Here is a 24,019-nt window from a genome sequence, read left to right on the forward strand (position 1 = left end):
CACTACTGTTTCCTTAACATGGAATGAGCTATACACGAGAAAGAGAACAACCAACCTGGACACCGGAGTTAGGAAATGAGGCTTGGACTGTCACGAGCCAGGGAGCGGATGATAGATATTTGAGTAACACGTACTTAAAAGACAGTTTACATGGAAATATAGTTAAAAAATGTTTTCTTGTGATAAAGGATTGAGACATATATGTTGTCACGTTCGTGATGAGGTTTTAGCTCTCCCCAACCATATTTCGAAACTGCATTCGTGCTATAGAAATGGGTGTCATTCGTAAATTATTTCCGCCTTGCATTCCACTAGTACTTTCTACGTGGCTTTGCTCACATTTTATTGCTTTAATGTTTTCTCTTGGAATCCTTAAAATTGTATGGTACGAACTCCTGCCCTAAGTTGTAGTGTCACCTTGAGAGCGAGTCTCTCACTCTCCCCTTCGTTGGTTGAGGGCCATGCTGCCTGTTGGCGTGAGACGCCATGCTTGAGTAATCGCTGGGGTACGATGGAGGTAAGACGTGTTTCGTCCTCACTTCTGGATCGCTTTCCGATCTACCACATGGATACTGGATAACAATGTTTCTGCATAAGAATTTAGTCCTTAGTGCTGCCATATCAGACTCGGAGAGCGTCTTCCTTTTATTATGAATTTAGTAACTTCAAGTATATTTCATTTATGTGACTAATGGATACAAGCGTACTTCTGCAAACTCCGACAATGTAAGTCCCTTCTTCATTTATGTGTTGGATCTGCTTCCTGCTGCGTGAAAATATTTGGGGTGAAATTCTTTCATCTTGAGTATCGTCGTGGGTCTCGAATTTATTAAGTTCAGTTTTTTAGTTAACTTAGATTTCTTTAGGTTGGGTTTCCAAATTGTACCTAGTTATACATCCAAACCGTTTGGTGAAAAGAAGGTGTGTGATTAATTAAAAACAATTTATTTAGTAATACTATTAAGTAATTCTATGAAACTACTCTGTGTATAATTTTAAAACTACGCGAGATTTCACTTGGGTGCCAGTCTCTTGATTTATTTTTCTCTTGTTTTCTTGCATTTCTGCTTATTTAATTTTGACCTGTATTTGTAGTTTTTCCTTTTTACCTTCATACTTTTCTTGTTGGACCAGTGTTGTTTTGGTTCATGTTTCTTGGTTGCCATGTTCTCTTGGCGTGTTTACGTCACGATGGTAACGGGTAGTGTTGGTGATAGTGATTGTTTGATGTTGTTTGGGGGCGCTGGGTGTTATGGCGACGATGGGACAGGGAAGGGCTAGGAGTTGGAAGGAAGCGGCCGTGGCCTTAATTAAGGTACAGCCCCAGCATTTGCCTGGTGTGAAAATGGGAAACCACGGAAAACCATTTTCAGGGCTGCCGACAGTGGGGTTCGAACCTACTATCTCCCGAATACCGGACACTGGCCGCACTTAAGCGACTGCAGCTATCGAGCTCGGTCCAGCAAGATATTACAGATACCTTAGATTCAGGAGGTCAAATGGAATGTATCGCGATTGAACTATCTAAGGCATTTAATAGGATAGATCATGGGAGAATACTGGCAAAAATGTGTGCAAGTGGACTAGACAAAAATTTAACTGAATTGGTGGCTATATTTCTAGAAAATAAAACCCAGAGGAATAAAGTAGGTGAAGCATTATCTGATTCTGTAATTATTAAGAGGAGAATTTCTCAAGGTAATTTTACTGGACCTTTATGTTTTCTTATATGTATTTAAAGATATGAGTAAAAATTGTAATCAGAGTTAAGGCGTTTTGGTGATGGTGTTATACTCTCTAGGGTAATAAATAAGTTACAAGATTGTGAGCAACTGCAAAAAGACCTCGATAATGTTGTGAGATGGACAGCAGGCAATGGTATGTTGGTGAGGGGATTTAAATGCCGGGTTGGGAGTTTCCCTAATAGGAAAAGTACCCTCAGTTTTAATTACTGCGTTAATGGGGTGAAAGTTCCTTATGGGGATCACTGAAAGTACCTAGGTGTTAACATAAGAAAAGACCTTCATTGGGGTTATCACATAAACGGGATTGTAAATAAATAAAGGGTACAGGTCTCTGCACATTGTTATGAGGGTGTTTAGGGGTTGTAGTAAGAATGAAAGTAAAGGGCTTATAAGTCTTTGGTAAGACCCCTACTAGAGTATGGTTCACCGGGCGAGTTGGCCGTGCGCGTAGAGGCACGCGGCTGTGAGCCTTGCATCCGGGGGATAGTAGGTTCGAATCCCACTATCGGCAGCCCTGAAGATGGTTTTCCGTAGTTTCCCATTTTCACAGCAGGCAAATGCTGGGGCTGAACCTTAATTAAGGCCACGGCCGCTTCCTTCCAACTCCTAGGCCTTTCCTATCCCATCGTCGCCATAAGACCTATCTGTGTCGGTGCGACGTAAAGCCCCTAGCAAAAAAAAAAAGTATGGTTCCAATGTATGGGACTCTCACCAGGATTACTTGATTCCAGAACTGGAAAAAATCCAAAGAAAAGCATCTCGATTTGTTCTGGGTGATTTCCGAGAAAAGACTAGCGTTACAAAAATTTTGCAAAGTTTGGGCTGGGAACACTTGGATGAGAGGAGACGAACTGCTTGTCTAAGTGGTATGTTCAGATCTGTCAGCGGAGAGATGGCCTGGGATGACATTTGTAGACGAATTAGTTTGAGTAGTGCTTTAAAAGTAGGAAAGGTCACAATATGAAGATAAATTTGGAATCCAAGAGGGTAAATTGGGGAAAATATTTTTTTATTGGAAGAGGAGTTAGGGACTGAATAATTTACCAAGAGAATCTGTCACCTGCGACGGCCGTAAATGCAGATCTTTGGTGACTTGATTGATTGATTGATTGATTGATTGATTGATTGATTGATTGATTGATTGATTGATTGATTGATTGATTGATTGATTGAAAGAGGTCTGTAAAATTCCCTAAGAACTCCGTTTATGTATGACTAGCAGAACTACCCGTTCTTCGTACGGGTTATCAGAAACTGGCTTTAGTTACTCATACTACTTCATTAGATATTTATTTTAATTACAGAATGGAAGTTGAGATTGGTCACTGTGTAACTTAGAATATGGCAATGACACCAATGGTTCTTTTCTGAAGTTTCTCAATACTTGCTGCCGATAGGCTGGAACAAGGATGCGCCCATCGACCAGTGATTTTTCGCATCTTCTAGGTTTGACATGGGCGTTCAGTGCTCTTTTTAGCGGCTGGTATTCAACTCATGTTTGGTACATCTTCAAACTTCTGATAAGGAACTCACTTTTCTCAAAGTACGTCAGTTACTTCCCTCCATTGCATCCATGCCACATTTACCTTATCTCGAACTTCACTGCTAATGTCACAGTCGCTCTACAGACGATTCCCGAGTTATCTGAAACTATCATATTTGGTAAACTACTTTTCTCCTGACAGGACATGGCACCCATCATCATTTCGGGTACCATAGCCTTTGCATCTATGACAGCTACACCTATCCTTAATACATCAAGCATGTCTCTACATAGAAATAGTAGGTTTTCCTGGGAGCACACGCAGATGCTTTCCTTGCAGTTCCTGCCAAAACTACTCTTTTTCGTCGTCACTTGGATTTGCTTCCTGGTATTCCGTTTTCTGGTTTTTATGCGTACATCTTGCCGGGAGAGGAAATTTGTTCTGTTAGAGTGCACATCGTTAGCGAGTATCAGGATCAAATGAACACGCCGTTACAAATCCAATAACCATATCAGTGCTGAGCCCTTCGAGGACATCGATATTCACAGGGAAGCTCTCTGAGGTCCCGAAGGCATAGCATAGACTGTTCGGGCTCATGAACAACATTCGTACACAGCCGACAGCTGCTCTAACACGCCATAGTGGTAATAGCATACGGGATGCATTCTTGCGAAATACGTCGGAAATCTCCTGAGGATCGAGGAAAGTAATATGAAATTGCAGTCGTTTCTCTCGACATTTCTCCATCAGCATTCGAGTTGCAAGAACATGTCTATTTTTCCATTATCCTCAACGAAGCCACAATGTTTGGTGAGGCGCCAGTCGAGTACTCCCTCAACAATCTCCATAGTGCGTGACAGGAGTTGTGTTTGGTGATAGAGCAGTATGCCGGGTTATATTTGTTTTAGAATATTGGCACTGCGATACTCGATGCTCAATCGACGTGCCACAGCCAGATATCACTACAGAGAAGAGAAAGTGATCAACCAATCAATTGCTTTGTTTTGTAATTTCCGTAAATTCCGGAAGTCAGTGGGCAGGACATTGGTTCTTCACGAGATTGAAGGTACTGGCACTCTTTTGACCGGGATAAGACCTATTAGTCTTCTGCGTTAGCGAGCTTTGGAATGAGTTTCTGTTGTCAAAGAACTTTTCTTCCACCTGAGGCTACCATGCCTGCTTATCAGTACGGTGGCCGGGTTCTGTAGTATACAGAAATGTTTTAGCGGTGCTGTAATGGATGCACAAAGAGTGGTCCACCCCTCTCTGGGTGGGGGACTCAGGCGAAGAATATACCCACGGTATCCGCTTACCTGTCATAAGACGCGCGACCAAGGAATGATTAAATTAGAACCATTATATTACTTTTAATTAGTGCCATCACGCGAGGAACACTATGGATCGTTTTTACTTTCGAGCAGTACCATTATGCTAGGTACACAATAGGTTTATGATTAGTAGCAACAGATGGTGAATCAGGATGGATTTTACAGTACCCCTGATTAGTACCACTATATGCGGAACACCACGGGCTTACGTTGCTAGTGATTAGTACCACTGTGGGAAGCACCACGGTTCTGGGCGTTACCTGTCGTTAGTACCACTATATGAGCGACACCGTGGGTCTGCGTTGCCTGTGATTCGTAACCACTATGTGAGGAACACCACGGGATAGTACGAGTGCCGTTGATTAGTACACCTACGTGAGGAACACCATAGGTATGTAATGCCTATAAGTGGCACCATTATGTGAGAAACACCAATAGGTCTGCGTTTCCCGTGCGTATTGCATTACCTGTGAGTAGTACCACAATGTGTTGAACACCGTAAGTCTACGTTACTCATGATTTAACGCTGCATGAGAAATACCATCCTTTTCACTTTCCTAGCGATAAATACCGTTATGAGGGTCCGTTAGCCTGAATTAAAAATCATCATAGATTCAGGATTATACTTTGGAAGCAGTCCCTTGGACAGTATATAATATTGTTTTAAGATAGTTTCTGGAAGGGTGGGGTATTCCGTGTATAATACACCGACTGTTTTAAGTTCATAATCATTTATCATCGTATCTTCTTTTAATTCTAGTCAGTGGATCGATTTTTGAATTATTTTGAACTTTCAGTACTGTGAGCTGAATCTGTTGATTATTTTAAATTCATATTCATCCATCCATTCTTCATCACATTTTTAATTCTTGTCAGTGGATGCGATTTGGACCTTAAAACTGTCATTACATTTCGTCTCATATAGTATGATTACGGGCCGATGACCTAGATGTTATTCCCCTTCAAACAAAAAGCATAATCATAATCATCGTCGGCCAACTCCAGTTTCCCAGGTGTGGTATACGAGCCGTTTCCATTTTGTTCGGTCCATGAACCATTCTTCGTTCACAATCCGCTCCCAATCCTGTCCTTTCTTCTCTACAACCTTCTTCACTAAGTCTGTCCATTTTTCTCTAGGTCTTCCCACTGGTCTCCTTCCCCTTATTTCTCTTTCATACTCCTTTCTTGCAGACCTATTGGCACTCGTTCTTTTCACATGACCGTACCACTTCAGTCTTGCCTTTTGGATCTTCTGGAGTAATGAGCCTTCTAGTCCTACGTCTTCTGACTTTTTCATTCCTGATTTTATCCTTCCTAATTTTCTGGATCATTGTGCGTAGGAACATTTCTGCTGCTTGGAGTTTCTAGTGGTCCTTTCTTGTTAATGTAGCGGTTTCCAGGCTGTATGTGAGGATAGGGGTGTAGTATGATTTATACAGTGTCATCTTGGTTTTGAGTAGTACTTGTTTATCCCATATAGTAGCATTCTTACTTCGAGGTATAAATGTATTGCTTTGCTGATTCGACTGTTTACTTCATATATACTTAAGTTATCTTTGGGCATTATAGTATCCAAGTACTTAAATTCTATGACACTGTCCAGCTTAGTGCCATTTAGCATGATTTATGACTGATTGTCACCCTTCCGTACCTTCAACAGCACCGTTTTAGCCTTGTTGATGTTTAATCCATATCTCTCAAACTCCTGACTCCACCCCTGCAGTCTCTCTTCCACATCTTTCTCTGAGTTACCACATATTACTACATCATCTGCAAATGCAAATGCTATTAAGTCTTGTTCCTCCTTTTCTTTTAGCGCCTTTAATATTGTATCCATTACAATATAAATAATAGGGGCGACAAAGCACTACATTGTTGTATTCCCCTTTTTGTCTCAAACCAGTCTGACAGTCCAGAACCCACTTGTACACAGCTTCTACTTTCCTCGTAAAGCACCTTAACTTTGGAAGTTATACTGTCTCAAAATTTGAGCTTTCGTAGGCACTCCCAAATAAGCTCCCTTGGCATGCTGTCATAGGCCTTTTCGATGTCAAGGAACAGTAGATATAAAGGCTTCTCTTTTCCCAATGTTTTTCCATTAGCATCCTGACAGCAAATATAAGACCTATTGTTGATCTTCCAGGCCTACAGCCATATTGTTCCTCTTCTAAAAGTGGTTCTACAATTTCTCGTAATCTATCCTCTATAATTTTATCCAGAATTTTTAGTCCATCAGAGAGTAGAGTGATGCCACGGTAGATGGTACATTTCCGTCTGCTGCCTTTCTTGAATATAGGTACAAATATACCTTTCTTCCAGTCTTCTGGGATGATATTTTGCTTCCATACTACATTTAGGAGTCTATATAGCCAATGGATTGCTGGGGTTCATCCTGCTCTCAACATGTCCACACTTAACTCATCTATTCCTGCAGCATTCCCTTTCTGCATACTCTTAAGGCTCTTCTCTATCTCAAGCCATGTGATTGGATGGCTCCATAATTTTGCTGGGCTCTTCAATTTTTCCAGATATTTCTCTGTTTAGAATTACATTTGATGCCTCTCATTCAGGAGCTTGTCAAAGAAGGTATTGAATTCTCTCCTGATTCCATCTTTCTCTCGTGCTACTGATCCATTGTCCTGCTCTATTACCTCGATGTCTTCTAGATTATTTCGCTTGTATTTAATAACTCTGTAAAAAGTTTCTTGTTTCCTCTGCTGTCATCTTCCAACTTTTCCACAAACTCATTCCATTTTTCCTCTTTCTCTTCTCTTACTATCCTCTTAGCTGTAAGGTTTTTTGCCCTGTAGAGTTCCTGTAGTTTACTCATTTCTTGGCCACCTGGATCTTGTACATCTCTTTGCTTTTCTTTGTCTAGGATCTTTTTTTGCACAATTTCTCACTTTTATAGCCAATCTGAATCTGTCATTCCACTAAGGTGTCTCTTTTTCTTTCATGATCGATCCTGTTGCTTCACATAGGTCTTTAGCTTCACCAACCAAACTATCCTTAACAAATTTCCATTCTTCCTCTACTGTATTCATTTCCCCTTTTGGTTAGCGTCTCTGTATCCTTATGGTATATTCTTCCCTCAGCTTGGCTTCTTCAAATTTCGAATACTTCACTGTACGTTTTCTTTTTTACTTTCTGCGGGGTTGTATTAGCCACATGATTTAGGTCTACAATCACTGTCCATACTCTCACTGGAGATAACTTGGACATCGCTTACATATTTCCTTCCTCCTTTGTTAGTGATGATATAGTCGATGAGAGACTTATGTTTTCCATCCCAGCTATATCTTGTTATCATGTGGCTGTCTTGTTTTTGGAAGAAGGTATTTTTGATGATCAATCCATTTCTTCTGCACAAATCAAGCAATTGTTCGCCTTACGCATTTCTGTTCCCAAACTCATGTGGTCCAGTGATTTCCTCATAACCAAGTCTGCCTGTCCCATCTTGTCCATTTAAGTCCCCAATGATGATGACATATTCTTCATCAATTATAACTTCTAGATCTTGACGGAACTGCTCCTTCTCTTGAGCACTGCATCCAACCTGTGTTGCATATACCTGCACTGCCGTGTAATTTGTGCACTCGAGCTGCATAGATAATTTAACGATTCTATATTCTATCATTATTATTAGATACTTAAGTAATGGCGTCCATGTCTTTTTGTTTTCAGGAAAGATACACCATTTCTGGCCTCTTCCTCGCGTCCACTCCATAATAATTTGTAGTCATTTCTGAGAATATTACTACCTGCCTTTCTCCATTTTGTTTCACTCATTCCGAATATGGATAGAGTTTTCCTCTTCATCATATCGATAAGTTCTTCAGTTTCTCCAGTCAGGATCAAAATATTCATAGTCCCAATTCTTACATTGTTCGTTAGAAATATCTGTCTTTCGTCGGAGCCATGTTGGCCGTCATACCAGCCAGGTCTGGTAGAAGACTTTGTCAATTTTGGTATTATTTTTTATCTCCACTCAAGGCTCGTTTGATTGTTGAAAGCAATTCGAAGACGCTACCACTGGCTTGCTAGGCTTACCATGGATCTTCGCGTCGATACTTTGTTATGCACTAGATGGTCAGTGCCTGACACGCATTTCCTCATGTCAGTTAAGTCTATGGTTTACCCGCCAATACTCGGGAGGCTGATTGCAGTGGTTGCCCACTGGGCGATAGGGTTGCCACAACCCTACGCCAATCACCATCATCATCACAGTCATCGTCATCAAATAGGTATCCAAGTGGCGTCAGTACAGTCTGGGTTGACAGGGAAAGTAGTGACGTTGTTAAGCAAAATGTCCTTCTGTTTATGTACACTCCAGCACTTAATGTTCACTTGGAGCAACTTGCAGTTAATTTTCCAGTGTTTAAGGTGATCAGTTAATGCTAAAGAGTGACATGGTCTGACCTTCACATAACGACTACAGGATGATGATGCTTGTTGTTTAAAGGGGCCTAACATCGAAGGTTATCGGCCCACGTCTACAGGAAAGACACGGCATCGTACCAGGGCGAAGTCGACCTGACTGACATCGTTGACACTAGTATTAGTGATTAAGTGAGAAATATGCGTCGTGAAGAAAGAATTTGATGGTGACTATGTCATTTGCCTCATCTAAGTCTAGGATATTGCACCTGACAGGGACGTGATCCAAGGACCTTTGGTCAATACTGATCCTTGAAATTATGGACGCAAAGCTATTTAAAGAAAGGGAGACCGATATTAATTAATATCCGCATCATAGAGACAGATAAATTGAGTCTTTTAAAGTTATTTTGACAGGATTTCTTTGTTTGCGACCTATTGCGCAATATATTTCTTTGTGTAGCTGGAACTCGCGGCAGAAGCCAAGCCTAGCTAGACTCGGGCGGGGCTGCAATCGGGAATTCCCTATGACGTAATTCAAGAGAAGACATCCCTTCCTCAAGACTCAGAGAATGAGGGGAAACCAACTTTTTCGAAACGAAATATGGGAGCCATCTTTAATTCGGACTAGCCAACTTAATTATCTACGATGTAACAATTAATTAAATTTGAATTCTGGAGCCGTTTCCCGATTTAAAACAGATAAATATAACTGGGTTATTTATTTAGAGTCTCTAATGTCCTCTTACTTGTTAACTTTTGGAGGGAGGGAGGTCATTTCTGCGTGGAAAATTACCGAGGGCCATCTAGATATCGTCACCACACATCCCCGAGACGGGACTTCACCCTAGTAGAGAGGGGGAGGCAGGACAAACATTAATTAGTTAAAGGAGATCCAACGAAGGATAATCGTACGGATATGTCTCAATCACATCAGGCGAATATTGGTCACCTGATAGTCGTACTATTAAACCTCTAATGTGCCGTGAATAGGCCATATACAGATTTGGGGAGAGGGAAAGTGCCTCCTTGTAAAAACCACTGCCGAGGGCGCAGTCTCTCACTCGGGACTCTCAGCTTGTCGACGGTGGAGCTCTGTTTTGCTAAGCTGCCATTAACTCTTTGTTCAAGTGAATTTAACTTCAATTTCAAGTGAAATAGTAGAATTCGCATAAATAGTGTATAGATTTGGTCTCCGTGACACCAGTGTTAACTTTTTATAAAACCTTGATGTGTCGCGAACATTCAGTGCGGAAAGTAATATTATTATTATTATTACTATTATTATTACTATAGCACGATAGTATTAGGTAGCGACAAAAGGTATAGTGGCTGAGAGATAGACGGAATTCGGTACTGAACCGCGGACTACGTAGTAGTATCCGAAATCGTGACCGAACGTTCACGCTGAACGCTATTAACCAGAGTGTGAAATTAAACAGTGACGTGTATGTACACAGGATTACTGCCAGCGGCTCCACCAGCAAGAAACTATGGACTCCCAGCCTAAAGGTGGAATAGAACTGCAACTGATCACCGCGGTGTCCATGGATCAACAGTAAACCCAGGATGGATCTCCTCAGTTGACAAAGGTGTCATCAAGTGATAGAGATGAGTATGAATCATATTATCTGGCCTGATTAGAGGTGATGGGAAAGGTTTATCATAAGCTGACGCTATAAAGGTTAGGGATGTAATTTCATTTTAATATGAAGTGCCATAATGGGCACGTAGTTGTTAATTCCTATTTCATGTAGTCAATAGCGGGTCTGAGTGATTAATTGTAAATAATTTAATAACTATAATTTGTTAGTCTTGCATGTGGTAGAGATTTATTAATTTTATCTTGGGGAACCTTTGGTCGATTATTGCGTCAGAAGACCAGTAGTAATGAGTCTAGGGTAATTCAAGCTAGATTATAGTTAGTCTAATATTGATAAGTGCATGACTGGTAAAAGGGTAAGTATTATGTTACGTGAGGGCACAAAGCTACGAGAATTGTCGACAGAACTGATACCCCAAGGCCTCCCCTGAAATACTTAGCTAGGGATTGTTATAATTTAAATCGGATTATTTGATTTAATTTATCAGGATTGAATTACAATTCGATTGTGAGATAAATATAGTGTGAATATCGAATTGATTATTGTATTGCCGTGTGAAGATAAAGTAACCAAGAGCTAACCATCAATTAATTAGAAGTTATTAATTAGGTGTGAATTGCCGTTTGAGTACGTAATTATATTGTAATTGCGAAGTAGATTCCTCACGAAAGACCGGTATGACCTAAGCACCAGGTAAGTCATGTGGAATGACAGTCTAAATATGAAAATAATAATAATAATAATAATAATAATAATAATAATAATAATAATAATAATAATAATAATAATAATAATAATAATAATGGTGGTCATATAAATATTAGCATCGTAAAACCGGTGTCGTGTTGTAAGATTGATGTGATGTTGGAGTCATGGTTTGGCCATGAAATATATGTGTTGAATTCGAGGAGATTTATCGGAAGCTGGCGCGATTTGTGAGGAATAGACCTCAGGTTATTGTGGACGTTCTTCAGAGCGAAGTGGTCTTGTTTTCTTATGAAAGGAAATGTTACGCTCACTAATAGAGGGGCTGTTGACCGCCTGTGGGAAGGGGGGATCCGTCTGACCCTGCTACAAGAGGTGTTTTTTGTGTGAGTGTCCCATCTCTGTGAGAAGAGGGGCTTTAAAAGTAAAGCGAAGTAGGCCTGTCTGAACGGCTAAGAAAGTGAAATATTCAACACGCCAGAATGATGTATGCGTTGACAAATGACACGGTGGGTTATGCTAATGTTTGCTAGAGAATCATTGTTAATTATTTGAATATAATATAGCCAGGGATTTCAGTACCATGTACTCGTCCCAAGGGGTTGTCAGTTCGATGCTCAACCAGGCACTGGAAGTTTACAATGCTGAAAGGAAGATTGGAGTGCCTCACGTATTTATTGCATACAATGTGTGATTTTTTAAAATGTTGTTTTATGTGTCATGCTGTGACTATAATTATCCCAGCGAGGGTTGGTTCGAACCCGGATGTTCGTTCCACATTTGTATATTTTTTATCGTATTTCATCGGGAATTAGTTTTTGTGTGTGCATTAGAATAGGGATCGCTCAGACTTGTTGCATGCATGTTTGTTTTATTTGTTAATAATGTGTTATAGCCTCAGTGTTTATGGTAAATATTTCCGTCCGCTTCATGTCGCGATATATCGCTCTGCGATAAACTTACTCATTTCTATCACGAAGGACAAAAATCCATTGAATAATCCACAACGACGATCATAAACAATTAATGTAATTTATCTGTGAATATAAATGCGTCATCCCCATCATCATTAAGGTTGAATAAACCGGTTTTGTTAGTTAAAGTTTTAATTTGAATGTGTTCTCATTTTAGTTAAGTATGACCCGTTTCTCCTACCCTGTATGCCTGTATGGTTTCCTTAGTTAAGAGCCTATTTTATTATTCTTTCGACCCGCCAACGCCCTGTAGACATTTTGTCGGTGCCTTTGGGTAGGGGAGGGTACAATATGGCGTCCATCATCATTTTGGGTGCCATAAAGTTTACATCTGTGCCAGCTACACCCATCTGTAGTACATTCGGTACTTATATTCACGTCTCTGCATAGAAGTAGGACTTCTTGGGAGCACACTTACATACTTCCTTGCAGCTCCTGCCAAAACAACCAGTAAACTTTTATATTGATAGTGTGAGTGTACAGTACTAACCAAAGGGAGCGAAACATACACCCTGGGATAAACGAGGAAAGGGCGGGCTAGAAGCAACTGAGATGTGATTTAACCGAACAAGCTGAACTGAAAGAAAACGAACACTTCAGTGCCAAGGGAGGTGAATAAAAATTAATTTTAATCAGATCCTTCACTTGTATAAATGCCTGCCTTTGGATTATGTGAAATTGTTTGACCACTTAATGAGACTAAACATTTTCATATGGAACATTAGGGGCCGATGACCTTCGATGTTAGGCCCCTTTAAAGAACAAGCATCATCATCACCATCATATGGAACATCATGGAAGGGAAGGTTTTTGGTAAAATGGGAAAAGGGAGAGCAAGACTTTCATACATCAATAACCTTAATATAATCACGAATTCAGCTCGTATGAGGAGATGCTGTCAATGTGTATAGAAAGTTGGCTGCAGTGTCAAATCAGAGGCTTTAGTAAACAATGATGATGACGATGATAGTATGTATTATGAAGAATCTATAATATATGTTTCTTGGCAATGTATTTTATATGTAAAATGCTTAATGAAAATATAAATTCTTTAACTCTCTTCGAATGATGATCGGTAAATTCACTTGGGTATGGTACGCTGTACATTTAAATTCTGATTGCAGAAATGTGCATGCATTAGCCGAGAATCTTTGGGATTATCAGGATGATGGGAAGAAAGCAGGAAGATTGAGAACCACAAGCTCAAAAGGTACAGGGCGGAAATATGCAACGGGGAGTTAAGTAGTTCCGTAGAGGAAATGCAGTTCGATGAAATGACAAAGGCTAGAAACGGTGATGCATACTTCTGCACAAGGAAGTGGATGATAGAGCATCATTTACGTAGAGACAAACAGGGGTATCAAAACATTCTATACACTGATGAACAAAGAAACCAGAAAACGGAAAATAAAAATCACAACACACCAATCCTCTCTGAATTTGCCTTAGAAAAGGCGAATTTTAGGTAAGCATCTCCCTTACCTCCCAGGATGATTATTCACAAGATACTGGATTTACAAGTGGTTAGATTGCTAATATTTTGTACTCACCCTAATTAGTGCGATGTCATTATGGAAGTCCTGGTATTCCTCGTGTGTAATAACATCTGTAGAATCAAGGAAGTAAGGATGTCCCTCGGTAGGAAAAACCCGCACAAAAAGGAATTTCTTAGAAGGATCACTAAAATAGTGAGAAATGTAATCAGAATTAATGTTACAATACGAACTCTCAATAGACACCAGTTACTTCAAGTTGTATTCATTAAATGAATGAATAAACATACTTAGAAACGAGGCAGTGTGCTGCTGTTAGCACCCAGTGTTCGCTGATCATGGATCCTGCACATTGAGACCTTCCCTTATTAGTACCATTCCAATAATGTTTCTCGAGGTATACCTGAAATGAAGAAACAATGCGCATTGCCATCAATACGGTAGAGGAGACGAACACATGCCGCCGTAGGCAAAGTCATGAAACAAGATAAACATTACTGGAATCCAAACGAACTCCTTTTACCAGAAATTCCATACATAAAATCGGAAACACAATTCGTAATGTTTTGAAATTCGAGAAATTGCATTCGTCTCGTCAAGAATGGAAGTATTGTTATACAGTATTATTTGTAATATCTTGAATCAAGGGATCACCGTTGATTTTTCTGGAAACCCGAAACTTTCGTATCTCTATGGCCCTGGTAGGTTTCCCAGACCCGCTTCACGTTCCTTTATTATAGTCGTCAAGTTGCCCAACCTAATATTTATTTGTGGGTATTGGCGCAGTTCGTCTGATGTTTATTGTGTGTTAAGGTTTTAAAGTGCCGTGTAATTTGATTTATTTTCCTCTTTTCTTAACGGTGTATCGTGTAACCACTGCAATCCGGTTACATTTTGTTTACATGTAGCTCGCGCCATGACCAAAGCACCCAAAATTCAACGTTCGGGTCGTACTACGTAACCTCATTGAAGAACGTGTAGCTATATACTCCGAGCTCTTCACCCAAGGGTACAAAAACTTAGGCCCTGAAGGTGTATAAAACATATTATATCTCCAAACTCACATTAGTTTTGCGACATTCTGCTAATTGGGGTTTCCATAAAGTTTTCGAATCATCAATACAGGGGGGGGGGGGGGGCAGAAAAATGTACTCGCACTCTGATAGTGAATATTAATGGAACAAAATTTCATACCGTTACAATTCTTGCACTGCGGTCGTGGCGGGGGGGGAGGGGATATTTTATGTGTTTCAAGTGACCCCAATCAGCAGCCAAACAGCGTCGATGCCGCTGAGCTGCTGACCGAACTACGGCTGTCAGTGTTGCCGGTGTGATAGCCGCATAGGACGCTTGGATCTCGTAGCTCGTTCAGTGTGGCTGACTTCTGTTGATAAACTTCATTTTTCAAGGTCCCCATAGGTAGAAGTCAAGAGGCGTAACGTCTGGAGACCGTGATGGGTAGTGAACAGCTCCTCTTCGACCTAACCCTCGTCCAGGTAGGTTTTCATCCAAGTAGACTCTGACATCTCTGTTGTAATGAGGCGGAGCGCCATCTTTCATTTCCAAACACCTCTCGGATGGCAGGTAATATCGATATAGCACATGAAGGTACACCTCATCAGTTATGGTGTCCGGCTCCATGGCTAAATGGTTAGCGTGCTGGCCTTTGGTCACAAGGGTCCCGAGTTCGATTCCCGCCAGGGTTGGGAATTTTAACCACCATTGGTTGATTTCCCTGGCACGGGGGCTGGGTGTATGTGTTGTCTTCATCATCATTTCAACCTCATCACGACGAGCAGGTCGCCTACGGGTGTCAAATAAAAGACCTGCACCTGGCGAGCCGAACCCGTCCTGGGATCTCCCGGCATTAATAGCCATACGCCATTTCATTACCAGTTGTGGTACCTTCTAAGAAGAATGGGCCAATCAAACAGCGTGATGATAGATCACACCATACATTAACACCGGTTAGGTTGACAGGTTTGTCCACGTAAATGTGAGGACATTCAGGGCCCAGTACACGCAATTGTGGCAGTTTACAGTACCATTCAGTTTGGTTTGCACCTCGTCAGACCTGATAACCATCCCTGCAAACCGTTCGTCCTCGCGAACCGTGTCTTCAAACCACTCGCAGTATTCCATCCTTCGATCCGGGTCGTCTTCGTTCACAGCGTGCGGCGATCTTAGTATGTACACTTTCCACTTTGCAGCCTTCATTATTCGTCGTACGGTTGATCGGTTTACCCCACTTTCTCGTGCACCCTGATTCAAAGATTTTTAAGGTGACCTAGTAAAATTTTGTAACACAGCAGGGTTGGAAGCTGGCCCCGTGGTGCACTTCTTGAACAGTGCCGTCGGCTTCAAATTTATCCCGAATACCACAGATTGTACGTGTTGGTGGCTGAGTTCCGTACACATTACGCCAGTGCCGTTGTACCTCCATCATGTGTTCGTACTTACAGGACCACTTCAGTACGGCCTTGCGTTGCTCAAACGACAATCTTACTTCATTGTCATTGCTGAAAAACGTGCGCCAAGATTGCGTGCCATTCACGTGACCTCCATCATCTGTTGCGAAAACAATGAACAACGCTACCGTGCAAGAATTGCAACTATATGTCATTTTGTTCCAAAGATATTAACTATCAAATAATATCTATACTTTTCTGGACCCTCCGAACTGCATTTAGGGCTTCCGACCAGGTGGCAAATTCCCTATCAACTACTTACCTAACATATCCTTAAAAGTTTTCAAATAACTTGGAATATTATCGAACCTTACCCTTAATGACGTGTTCACTCTTCGTCCTGTAAATGAATATTTTTGTATACTCCGAAGTAATAATGATCTATACTAATATAATAGAGAGTGCGAATTTTGTGAGTTTGTGTATATCTGGAGTGTAATCTCAGAAACTATTGGACCGATCCTAAAAATTATTTTACTAATGTAAATATACATTATTCCTGAGGGGCATTGGCTGTATTTTATTTTCAAAACAATTCGATTGGTGGCGACGGGGGAGATATAAAAATACTAGGCTAGCATAGGCAAAATGTTGATTTTGTCGTACTAGGACGATACAAAGCTCATTTTAAGCCCCTTGACGCAAAGAACGAAACTCGGTAAGCCCTACGGGCCCAAAAACCATGTTTTAAGGAACTAAAAAGAACCGTTATGGAGATATTGGCACCACACTCCCCCTGCTCTAGGAAACGGATAAAGAAATGAACTGCCGTAACCGGGAGGGGAATAGTCACACTCCAGATATAATTTAAGTCCAAGGTCAGCCCCATTGGCACGGCGGTGAGAAGGGGCGGAAAAAAATATGTCCGAAATAATCGAGATTACGGATTACGGATGAAAGTATATATGTTCCAGCATAGCTCTCAACTAAAGTTGATTCACGCTCGACTTACTATCTGAAACCGAAAAACAACTGTGAGGGCAAGAAAACCCGAGCACCCAGATATTAATGACGAATCCATAATTTTCTCCATCATGTAGGTTTTTTAGTTTTTTCTAGCAGTGAACATAACCACCCTACTGGGTGTAATATCCTAAAAGCAAGCACGGGTGTGGACCTTCGTTTCCATTTTCATAATTTTATTGTGACTAAGATTTTCAAATTTTGGGCGGTTGAAATTCTCTCTTCCTAGTCACAAGGTAGAATGGGGTTATCATCTGTGTCTGGGCTTCATGTCCCATTAGGTTTTATTCTTATGTAACATAGGGCAATCGCTTGGGTGCTTTCAGCATCCCTTTCTCTTTATCTCAGGCCTTTCTTTTTTTCTTTTTTTTTTTGGAATCCAGTTATTCTTGGCCTACATTGTAGCATAAGTTTAGCTGATTAGTTGAAGATTCTTCCCGTTCATGTTTACGTTATGGTCGGCAACCCTGACAAATAAAGGAACAGCGAGTTTTCAGTAGTGTTTATACTGGAATGTGAAGGCTCGTAGACCGGGTAGCAGGCTTCCTATTGCTGTTGTTTACCTAGTCTTTTCTTAAATGATTTGGAAAAATTTCGAAACCCAAATTTCTCATCATACATTGTTGCATTCACTAAATCCATTCCCCGTCTTTCCATCAAGTATATGATACCTATTTTTTTATTTCGTCATCGTTTATTGGTTTAGTACTAGTTTATTCTCTTCGTGCTCTAGCGAATCTTCGCTTTAATTTTAATTCCCATGGGAGATTTTGATATATTTCCATTTCGTCTCTGGGATATACAAGGAATCTTCTAGTTTATGAAGACCAATATTATTTTCCTTTTCTAGGATCCTTCTAATAACGAAATGGTTTAGCTGCCATCCTTGTTATTATTTTCAGTTTTCTTCTGGATTTCTTCCCATTTTTCTGTGATGATTCGCCTTATTCCAATTCTGATTACTCCCCATTTGTCTACACGAAGAAAGTTATCGGATTGTATTTTGCTCTGTTTACACCACGGACAATGTCTGCCTATGACCGTTACATAAAACAATACGAGGAAAATTGATAACATCATTAATGAAGTTATCAGGGAATCTCCACTGGGTGCCACACAAGTAGAAATTTGCTCTAACCCACCGTTCTTTTTAGCAGTATAATTCTGAAGATCTACGAATGTTGGGTTTAGATTTCTATCAGACTAAAGGATAAGAAGAAGAAGAATACAGTGCTACATCCTGAGATGTCTTGTTAGTAACAAATAACTAAAGATGATCACAGTTATTTCCGGAATATCGGAGTGTAAAAAAAAAAAAAAAGAATATAATTTTACACATTCCGTGCTTCAGCGCAACTAAAAGAATCTATAGGCTTTCATAAAAGTAAAATTTCCTGTTATTTTCTTAAGTAATCAGTGACCATCTGCGGATAACCTCCACATTTGAAATAGAAAAATATATGCAACTGTTTGGCATCCACCATTGAAACCACTACGGATTGGAGATAATAATCCAAGGATCTAAAACTTACCAGTCCTGGAAATTCACTTTTTTCAGCCTTCACCCCTCCAAGGATGCGATTATTGACTTGACAAAAAGGTTTTAGATTATTACCTGCGAATAGAAATAGGTGGATAGTTACAACGTGTAACAATGTGTTTGTAATTAATAATAAGTTATTTGGGTAAGTTGGGATAACGAGGAAGAGATTATAAAGTGTACTTGACGGGTGTTAAGAAGGGAAGGGCAAAGTGTGGAGTAGGGAGAGGAATACTATTGCACGCAACATAATTTCTGTTCGACACGTAAATGAGCGAACGATGTGGATAGATTTGGTTTTTGGAGGAATTAGCACGAGAACAATCTGAGTCTATTTACCATATGAGGGTGGAAAAGAGGATGAAATTGCCAAAGATTTATGAAACACAGCGAGATATCGTACTCAGGGTCAACTGAAAGGACAAGGTTGTGCTAATTGGCGATTTTAATGTGCAAGTTGGAAATATAGCTGAAGGATATGAGAAGGCGATAGGTAAATGTAGGAGGGTATGGGAGGTAATGTGAATGGGAAGCGTTTACTGGACTTCCGCGCTAGTGTGGGATTAGCAGTGACGAATCGATTTTTCAACATACATACATACCTGCATTATCATTAAAAACTGTTATGCCTATCAGCGTTCAGTCTGCAAGCCTCTGTGAATTTACTAAACGTCGCCACACTCCTCTATTTGCAACCAGTGCTGCGTCTCATTTAGTTCCATACCTCTTATCTTTAAATCGTTAGAAACTGAGTCTAACCGTCGTCGTTTTGGTCTCGCTCTGCTTCTCTTACCCTCCATAACAGAGTCCATTATTCTCCTAGGTAACCTATCCTCCTCCATTCGCCTCACATGACCCCACCACCGAAGCCGGTTTATGCGTACAGCTTCATCCATCGAGTTCATTCCTAACTTAGCCTTTATGTCCTCATTCCGAGTACTCTCCTGTCATTGTTCCTACCTGTTTGTACCAGCAATCAGGTTTGTCTGCGTGTACTCCGGTTATCCCCGTTATCTTTCATTCCAGCAACACTCTCCATTACCCTTTCATCTGTTAGTCATTAATCATTGCCCCAGAGGAGTGCGACAGGCTTCAGTAGCCGGCACAATTCTTATCCTAGACGCAAAATGGGGGCTTCATTAATTCCATCCCTAACCCGGTCACTGACTGGAAAACAGGTTGTAGGTTTTTATTCATTCATTCAGGAAAGGCATACTAAAGAAGAAATTTATCTAATTCCCCGGCAATTTCCCGCCAATATTCAGGCAGGCTGTTATATTCGATGTGCAGCAGTAATCCTGTCTATAGGAGATGAGTGGCATCATAAGAGACAAATAACATCACAGCAAACAATGGTCAATGTAATGTTATTGTTGATACGTTTTATGAGCTTTCTATATTGTATGCTTTCACATTTAGTTTTCTTCCGACTCTGAAATGCAACTCTTACCATAGTCGGTACGTTAAAACTGAATAGAACATTAATGATCTGAAATTGTACTCTCCATAACTGTTTGTTATGCAGTACTTATCGATAGGACCAACAGGTATTTAAAAATTAAATTTTAGGCGCATTCCCCTAAACTACCATTTCATCCACGGTGAATAAAATTATTTACAGCCTAGACTGTAGTTTCTTATTCGTCAACCCAGTACATCGATTTTCATTAAATTCTGTTTACCCATTTGCTCGTGGCTCGGCGTTGATGTGGACTTCATGAATATCTCTGTTATCACAGCCGGTACGGTAAAAATTGATAAGACATAAATGATAGGAAATTTAATTATATATCACTTTAGTTATGTAATATTTATCGATAGGACCACTAATAATATAAATATTTGAGAGTTAAATTTTGCGCCTTCCCCTAAACTCTGAAAGGCATAGCATTCTAAAACAGAGGTGCACACAGTGGGTATTTCGTCCTGCGAGCAACCAGCACTGTAAGTGGGCGGACTGGTAGGCGATGAGCGCAGCGTACAGTATTCAACCACAGTGACGTTGTGACTACTCCCGATCATTGCTGCGATACCCGACTTTGGAATGGAGTCAGAAAATAATGAAAGATAGAGGGAAGAAATCCATGTCATTTCCAATTTACGTTATAAGAAAACAATCATATTAATTGCAATTTAATTTTTTTTACCTGATACAATAATGAGTTAGGCCTCCAACCTCAAATATTTTTTAATGTACTTAATGAATTACAGTTTTCACTATTATATTTCAACAGGTGCTTTAGAAACAGTTTGAATACAATACGGAGTTACGGTGATTGCTTGTGGTTGTTTGGGTTTAAATTATCTGATAAACTCACTAACAATCCAGTCATGCTTACTGGGAATAACGTCTATGAGGTTATTTATTTGAAGGCATATTGCACATCAACCTAATAGATATATTTACGTTGTTATTGTTGTTGTTGTTGTTGTTGTTGTACTTTAATCTTAGATAGTAAATATCTTTGTCCTCACTCGTGATGAAATTAACTCTCGCCATTTGGAGGCTAGCTATTATCACCGGACGCCTGTTAAATTTTAAATACCTACTATTTTAAGAAATTCAGTGAACAGGGAAAGTCATACAACACTACAACACTGTGCAAAGTAATTGTTGCAATATTCACTATTATATTTCAACAGGTGCTTTAGAAACAGTTTTAATACAATACGGAGTTACGGTGGTTGCTTGTGGTTGTTTGGGTTTAAATTATCTGATAAACTCACTAGCAATCCATTCATGCTTACCGGTTTTGACCACCTGCTCCCAACGTTGTTCAGTTGAGCATCGTGTGTGTATCGTGTAAGACCTGTTTGATACAGTGCGTGTTTAGTGCGGTGGTTCTAAACTGCGAACAGGAATATGAACGACCAAAAGATCAATGTAAAGTTTTGTTTTAGGCTTCGCAAGACACCGAAAGAAACGCATGCGATGCTGGTACGTCTTTATGAAGATCAAGTACTGTCCTTGAAGTGTGTGTACGAGTGGTTCGCCCGTTTTTGAGGAGACCGGGAAAGTGTTTCTGACAAACCCCGTAGCGGAAGACCGGCGACCACCGTCAGTGACGAATACATTGAGAAGGTGAGGACATTAATCACGAACGATCGGTGATTAACTGTGCGCATGATAGCGGATGAACTGCAGATTAACCATGAATCCGTGTGACAAATCGTTACCCGGAGTTAGGGAAGAGGAAAATGTGTTCTCGTCTTGTGCCACATCACTTGACTGACGATTAGAAGCAGGCACGTTTAGAGTCTTCACAGGATTTTGTCGGAACGGTGGATGCGACACCAAATTTCTTGAACTGTATCGTCACTGAGGATGAAACCTGGTGTCTCAGGTACGACCATGAAACGAAACATCCCCTATGCTTGCCAGATCTCAATCCTCCAGGCTTCTTTTATTCCCATGACTCAAATTCCCTGTTCAATACCCGGTCAGGCTGTACGCTAGAAATTCCTGTGCATCGAACCGCAACCTACAATAGATCGTTCACTATCACCGCCACGAGCTGGTGGAATGAACTCCCCAATGACATCAGGGAAGCTAAATCTAAGACAAAATTTAAAATCCTTTGCCAGCGTCATCTTTTAAGCACTTCCAGTCTTTCTTGAGTGTGAATGGGATGCATGAATGAGAGTGAATATGGTTGTTTATTGCAATGTGTTCCTGTATATAATTTAGTTATACTTTACTCACCTTAGTTTAGTTAGTGATACTTAAGTTGCTTTAGTTATACTTTAGGTTGTAAAGATTTCATATGTTTAAATTTTATGTAAAATATACATTGTATATACATGAAGTGGTTAAGTGTAAGAAAGGGCCGGGAGCCCTAACTTCGCCACAATAAAGACGCTTTAATAATAATAATAATAAAAAGAAAAGAGATTTGACGATATTCCTGACATCCAACGAAAAGTGAGGAGGCTTTTGAACACCATCCGAAAGGAACCCTTCTGCAAAGTTTCGCCCAACTTTGTCGCAGGTTGTATATTAATTTTTGCTCAATGAACAACAGGAATTTTTAAAATGAAAATACAGTCATTCCCATGCAAGGAATTGTAAATCGTAGCTTGTACGCTTGAACATTGTACCTTTGTGGATGGTAACATAAATGTTATAATGTGTCAGCTTTCTTTGAATGAATAAATATAAGAAAATAAAAGAGACTGTTTATATCGAGCGCAGTACAAATCAAACCGGAATATTTTGAAAAATTCCGTTTTTGTTGCTATTATAGAATTTTATTTTAAAGAATGTATCCCAATCAGCACCTTGGTGAGTAATGGAGGAGAGCGTCGAAATTACAATCGAACGTCAATGCTCCCTCGATTTCGTGCAAAGTGTGTTTCGGTCTCCCACTTGACTGTAACGTATGCTTGCTACGTAAGCTGCCGCATTTACGTCACGCCAGCCCGGCCGCACTGGGCTAGCCTCAACAGGCGCCCAGCTGAGCATCTTTGTTCTATAATGAAAACGTATGTATTTACAACACAGCCCGTGGGAAAATGCGGTTTATATTCTGAAATTTGATTCATTTAGATGATGTATAATCAGGTGCATGGAATTGAGACAGTTATTATTATTATTATTATTATTATTATTATTATTATTATTATTATTATTATTATTATTATTATTATTATTATATACTCATACAGGTGATGTTCTCACCTGCTGCTATTATTTGGGTATAGGTAGTTTCTTACATGAAAATGCATGAAATCGATTACTCTTGATGTTTTCTCAGTAGTATGACTTAAGATTATACTACTATTTCGATGAAGTAATCAATGTTCGGCATTTCTTCGTAACTTTTCTACCAGCTTTTGATCTGAATGAATCTTTTAGTATCTGATCTATAAACATGAGTTACTGATTCGTCTCTGATCTCTACGATGAATTCGCGAATGAGAGTGAATACTGAAAAAATCTTGAAAATAGAATCTACTTGTTTCGTTGTCTTACTTACCCAGTACAGCTGGAAGTAGCAGAAGTAGTAAGGACTTCATGGTGGATCTGGTGATATTTGACAGAAACCTACGCTTTATATACTGTAAGACAGCTCCAATAAAGTGCTTTACTACCTTTATTACTGTGGTCGTGGAGAGCACATCAACACCTCGGAGAAAGCGTGCTGCACGGTTCAGTCGTTACCGATATCTATCGAGTTTTAAAACTTTTGGTTTATGTCTTTGAGTACCCGATTTCGACGTAAAACCGAGTGCAGTAAAGATAGTCATGAAATTATTTCAGTTGTTATTATTCGGACTGAGGCAATTTTATCGTATCTTCAAGTGAGTGTATTAACATTCTTGGTCCTAATATTCACTG

The 24,019-nt window shown here is 40.1% G+C and overlaps 1 protein-coding gene across 1 annotated transcript in view; it reads right to left on the reverse strand.

Moving 5' to 3' along the window:
• Positions 1-23,765, reverse strand: part of LOC137502148 (chymotrypsin-2-like) — a 38,479-nt gene extending 14,714 nt beyond the window's left edge. The window contains exons 1-4 of the mRNA XM_068229133.1: positions 23,658-23,765; positions 18,674-18,756; positions 14,001-14,113; positions 13,768-13,897 (exon numbers count right to left, since the gene is read on the reverse strand). Coding sequence (XP_068085234.1) covers positions 13,768-13,897; positions 14,001-14,113; positions 18,674-18,756; positions 23,658-23,697 — 366 coding nt within the window. The 5' untranslated portion in view covers positions 23,698-23,765. The remainder of the gene's footprint in view (positions 1-13,767; positions 13,898-14,000; positions 14,114-18,673; positions 18,757-23,657) is intronic.
• Between the last annotated feature and the right edge of the window lie 254 nt (positions 23,766-24,019).

The sequence above is a fragment of the Anabrus simplex genome, chromosome 9, assembly GCF_040414725.1.
Source record: "Anabrus simplex isolate iqAnaSimp1 chromosome 9, ASM4041472v1, whole genome shotgun sequence".
Classification (NCBI taxonomy): Eukaryota; Metazoa; Arthropoda; class Insecta; order Orthoptera; family Tettigoniidae; genus Anabrus; species Anabrus simplex.